The sequence below is a fragment of the Arachis hypogaea genome, chromosome 2 (assembly GCF_003086295.3).
Source record: "Arachis hypogaea cultivar Tifrunner chromosome 2, arahy.Tifrunner.gnm2.J5K5, whole genome shotgun sequence".
In the NCBI taxonomy this organism is placed as follows: Eukaryota; Viridiplantae; Streptophyta; class Magnoliopsida; order Fabales; family Fabaceae; genus Arachis; species Arachis hypogaea.
The window spans coordinates 12,456,756-12,461,761 of record NC_092037.1 but is presented as its reverse complement, the minus strand read 5'-3'; the positions used below and the strand labels follow the sequence as shown (position 1 = coordinate 12,461,761).

At 31.5% G+C, this 5,006-nt stretch overlaps 1 protein-coding gene across 1 annotated transcript; it reads left to right on the top strand.

Moving 5' to 3' along the window:
* The first annotated feature begins 1,194 nt into the window (after positions 1-1,194).
* LOC112721770 (uncharacterized) lies at positions 1,195-2,289 on the top strand. Its single transcript, XM_025772803.1, has one exon. The coding sequence runs from the start codon at positions 1,195-1,197 to the stop codon at positions 2,287-2,289; it is 1,095 nt and encodes a 364-aa protein (XP_025628588.1).
* Positions 2,290-5,006: the final 2,717 nt, after the last annotated feature.

Here is a 5,006-nt window from a genome sequence, read left to right as displayed (position 1 = left end):
AAACACTATCCTACCCAGGGATGGATACATGGGGGGGGGGGGCAAATAGAGGCCTGCCCCAGCTTTAAAAAAAAAAAAGTAATAGTCACTAGTTAGAAGCCCAAACTAACATAAATAAAACATTAAAATTTAAAAAAATCTCTAAAACTAATTCTGTTTCTTCACCTTTCCTATTCTTTTCTAATTCTTTTGTTTCCTAACACCGTAACACGTGCCGTCCTCAGTTCTCAGGGGGTCATATCACTGCGACACTGCCATTGTCCATTGCCAGTCTCTAGTGAAGTCAAGGTATTTATTTTATTTTTCAATTCTTTTATATAATTACATAAAATTATTAATTAACAAAGTACATTGTTTTATTATGAAATAATTTAATTTTATTCTTTTGTATTTACATAGACAAATTATTGACCTATTTTTAAGATTTATTCTCTCTTATTTTTTTATTTTATTTTTTAATGAAATTGATAATAATTTAATAAAAAATTATTATTATTGATATTTAATTAATAAAATATACTTAGACTTTATTTATTCATGTAAGTATATAATTATTTGAGTTTCTTTTCAGGTAAAAAGAAATTAGGACATTTTACGATAAAAAAGCAAAGTAAAATTGATGCAATTTTTAAGAGAAAGGTTACTGATAATGTTGGAGTTCAAACAAGCCAACTCTCTAATCTTATTTCACAAGAAGGTCAAGTAAGTGAGCTCTCTAATCTTACTCAAAATACATATCAACATGAAACCAAAGTACCAAGATTAGAAAGAGATGTTAATATCTCTTTACTAGAAAGGGATCCAGAAAAGCGACGTCCAATTTGACAGTATAATGTCAATGAACGCGATAAGATTCGTAGAGCATACATAATAGCTGGGCCATACCAACCAACAAATATTAGCTATCCAGCTTCTGGTAATAATAATCACCGTCGATATTTTCAATCTTCTTGGTTTAAGAAATTTTCAAGTTGGTTAGAATATTCACCAGAAAAAGATGCTGCTTATTGTTTGCCTTGTTACTTGTTTGGTAAACATTATAGTGCTCGTAATGATGGAAAAAATGCATTTTCAGAGTTAGAATTTAGTAACTGGAAGAAAGTAAATAATGGGATAAATTGTGCATTTGTATGTCACGAGGGTTCTATTCCTAATTCTCCCCATAATTTATGTGTGAAATCTTGTGATGATTTAATGGCTCAATCTAAGCATATAGACAAAATTCTTGATAGGCATAGTAATGAAACTATTGCAAATAACCGTTTAAGGTTGAAGACATCTATTAATGCTATTCGATGGCTTGCATTTCAAGTATGTGCATTTAGAGGCGATGATGAAAGTCCTGGATCTTTGAATAGGGAGAATTTTATTGAGTTAATTAAGCTTTTAGCTTCCTGTAATCAGAATGTTCATAATGTTGTCCTTGAAAATGCTCCTGGAAATGCTCAATATATATCTCTCAGTGTTCAAAAAGATATATTGTATATCTTTTCTAGAAAAGTGCGTGCAACAATTCGAGAAAAAAATGGTGATTCTAAATTTTGTATAATTATTGATGAAGCAAGAGATGAGTCAAAGCGAGAACAAATGTACGTGGTTTTGAGATTTGTAGACAAGCACGGTTGTGTTCAAGAAAGATTTTTTGATCTTATACATGTTTCTGATACATGTTCTTTGACATTGAAAACAGAAATTTCATCAGTTCTTTCTCGTCATAATCTTGATGTCCAAAATCTTAGGGGACAAGGGTACGATGGAGCTAGTAATATGCGTGGTGAATGGAGATTGCAAGCTCTATTTTTGAAAGATTGCCTTTTTGCTTATTACATTCATTGTCTTGCTCATCGATTACAATTAGCACTTGTTTCTGCAGCCAAAGAAGTTTGTTATGTTCATCAATTCTTTTCAAAACTTACACTAATTGTGAATGTTGTGACTGTTTCTCCTAAACGTCATGATCAGTTAAGGGTTGCTCAAGCAAATAATGTTGCAAACTTAATTGCCAATGATCAAATTGTGATAGGTAGTGGACTTAATCAAATTGGTACTTTGCAAAGAGCTAGAGATACTAGATGGGGGTCTCATTTGAATTCTGTACATAGCTTGTTATGCATGTTTGATGCTACTTGTGAAGTTCTTGAAAAAAACACCGAAAAAGGTAATTTCTCCACTCGTGGTGATGCTAGTGCTGCTTATGATGCTATCACATCCTTTGAATTTGTCTTTGTTTTGCATTTGAAGAGAAATATTTTGGAAGTTAGTCATGATCTTTGTCAAGCTTTGCAATGAAAAAATCAAGACATATTGAATGCTTTAACTCTGGTTTCTACTATGAAGACTTTAATCCAAAGAATGAGAGAATCAAGTTGGGAGGCTTTCATAAAAGAAGTTATATTATTTTGTGAGAAAAATTAAGTTGAAGTTCCTGATATGAATGCATTGCATATTCCTAGAAGAGGCCGAACTCGCAAAATTGTTGATCAAATTTCAGTAGAGCATCATTACCGTGTTAATTTATTTCTGGCTGTAATTGATACACAATTGCAAGAGCTTAATGGAAGATTCAATGATAATATGGTGGAATTGCTTACTTTAAGCTCAACTTTAGATCCCAGAGATAATTATAAGTTCTTCAGTGTCATCAAAGTATGTGAATTAGTAGAACGGTTTTATCCAGGTGACTTCAGTGACCAAGAGAAATTTCACATTAGAATGCAAGCTCAACATTATGAACTTGATGTTCCTAATCATATTGAATTAACTAACTTGTGCACAATTTCGGAGTTATGTCAAGGATTAACGAAGACAGGAAAGTCTTTAACATATCCTTTGATTGATCGTTTGATTCGCTTGGTATTAACTCTCCCTGTTTCAACTGCTACAACTGAGAGATCTTTCTCAACTATGAATATTGTGAAGAATAGACTCAGAAACAAAATAGAAGATGAATTGCTTGCTAATTGTCTTTTGATTTACATTGAGAAGAAGATTGCTGAAAGATTTGACACAGATTCTATTATCGATAAATTTTATGATATGAAGAATCGACGTGTACCACTTCGTTAGTAAAAAGTACACTTTTTTTGCACTTAAATATATGTTCTCTATCAGTATATTTTTGTAATGTATCTTACATTATAATTTATTTGCATATATTTTTTATATTATATATATTATTGGCCCACCATGATAACATTCCTGAACCCGTTCCTGACCCTACCCTACCCATTGCCACCTCTATATGACAGAATTACTTATTAGAGTTAACAATTAATTTTAAAGAAACTGCATTTTTTTTCTCGACAGTGGACTGGACACCGAGAACTCAGTGCCGGAAAACAACCGGTATATACACAAAAAGGTGATTAGAAACTTTTTATAAGATGATAATTAAAAATTAATATATAATTTTATGAAAAAGTCTAGAGGCCAGCAATTTTATTAAATTCTGGCTAGTATATAATCAGCAAAAGAAAAGTGAGTAATTCTACACTATTGGATAAAATCTCACACCATTAAAAATATTATTGATGACTACTTGATGATTACAAATCACAAAAATTATTAGTCCCTAGCACTCCTCAAATTTTATATATTTAATTAAATAATTTAGTTTAATACATATAAATATATAAATTATAATTCTTAGAGTAGTCAGTGTATTACAATTTTCAATTACTTTATTGAAACCTAATATATCATGTACGAACAGGTTCCAAGTGTTTTAGAATATAAATTAATTTTAAAAAATTATATATTTGAGTCATTTTTATCTTATTTTAAACACAATAATTTAACATAGAATTTTTTAAATAAATAAATTAAATATTTTATTTATGAATATAGGTAATTTATAGGGTTAAGTATTTTTTTTCGTCCTTAAGGTCTTGGGTCAAAATCAAAATCATCCCCGACCTTTTCTTCGTATTAAAATCATCCTCAACGTTACAAAACGTTATAAAATTATCCTTTTGTCCATAAACAATATTTTTATCACGATTTTACCCTTAAAAAAAATCCTCTCCCCCCCACCAACCCCACTAACTCCAACCCCCTTCATCAATAATTATCACCGAACCTCTTTCTCTTTTTTTTCTCCAGATTTTTACTCCCTCACAAAATTATGTTTAACTAAAAAAATATAAAATAAAAATAAAAAGCAAGAGGCAGAGAGCATTTAAAGGGGTGAAAGGGAAAGTGGAATTGGAGTGAAAACTGGAAAGCATTAAGATCGGAGGAGGGGTGTTCGATGGAGAGGCCTTCGAATTCATCCTCGTCCAGAAATCGAAGGTGGTGGGCGGTAGTTTCGAGAGATCGGAGGGTGCGGGTTTGGAGAGGCGGCAGCGGCCAGAGGTTGATGGTAGTAGGTTCCCGCACCACACAGTCACTTCCTTCTTCCTCTTTCTGTTCTTCTTTTTTTATTTTTTTTATTTTTGAAGAATATGAACATCTTTTTTTTTAATTTCTATTGTTGCTAATTTTGGATATAAAGTTGCGGTGATAATTATTGAATTGTTGTTAAATCTGAAATTTCTGTTAATTTATTTTGTGGATATTGCTGCTGTTGTTGATTCATTTTGATTTTGGTATTGCTGAAAGTGTGTTACTGTTGCTGAATTTGTTGAATTTGTTATTGAATTTATTGTTGCTGAATTTAGTTGTTGCTGTTGCTTGATTTGTTTGTTAACTTGAACGAAAGCTTGTTGCTAATGGAGTTTGAGGAGAGAGAAAATGGGGGTTGGTGTAGAGAGAGAAAGGTGGGTGAGGGAAGAAGCTTGGATTGGGAGTTTGAGTTTATTGGGTTGTTGGGGAGAGAACAAAGTTTGGGTCTTTGATTGGAGGAAGAAATGGATTAGAAGAATGATGGAAAAAGAGAGGGATAATGAAGCCACTGCAAATGGTGGAGTTTAATCTTTTTATTTTATAATTTCTTATTTTATAATTTATTTTTTATAAGGGTAAATTTGTCTTTTTAGAGTAAAAATGGTGATTTTAAAGCATTTTTA

Coding starts and splice junctions, on each gene's coding strand:
- LOC112721770 (XM_025772803.1), top strand. CDS start 1,195: ATGGCTCAATCTAAGCATATAGACAAAATTCTTGATAGGCATAGTAAT.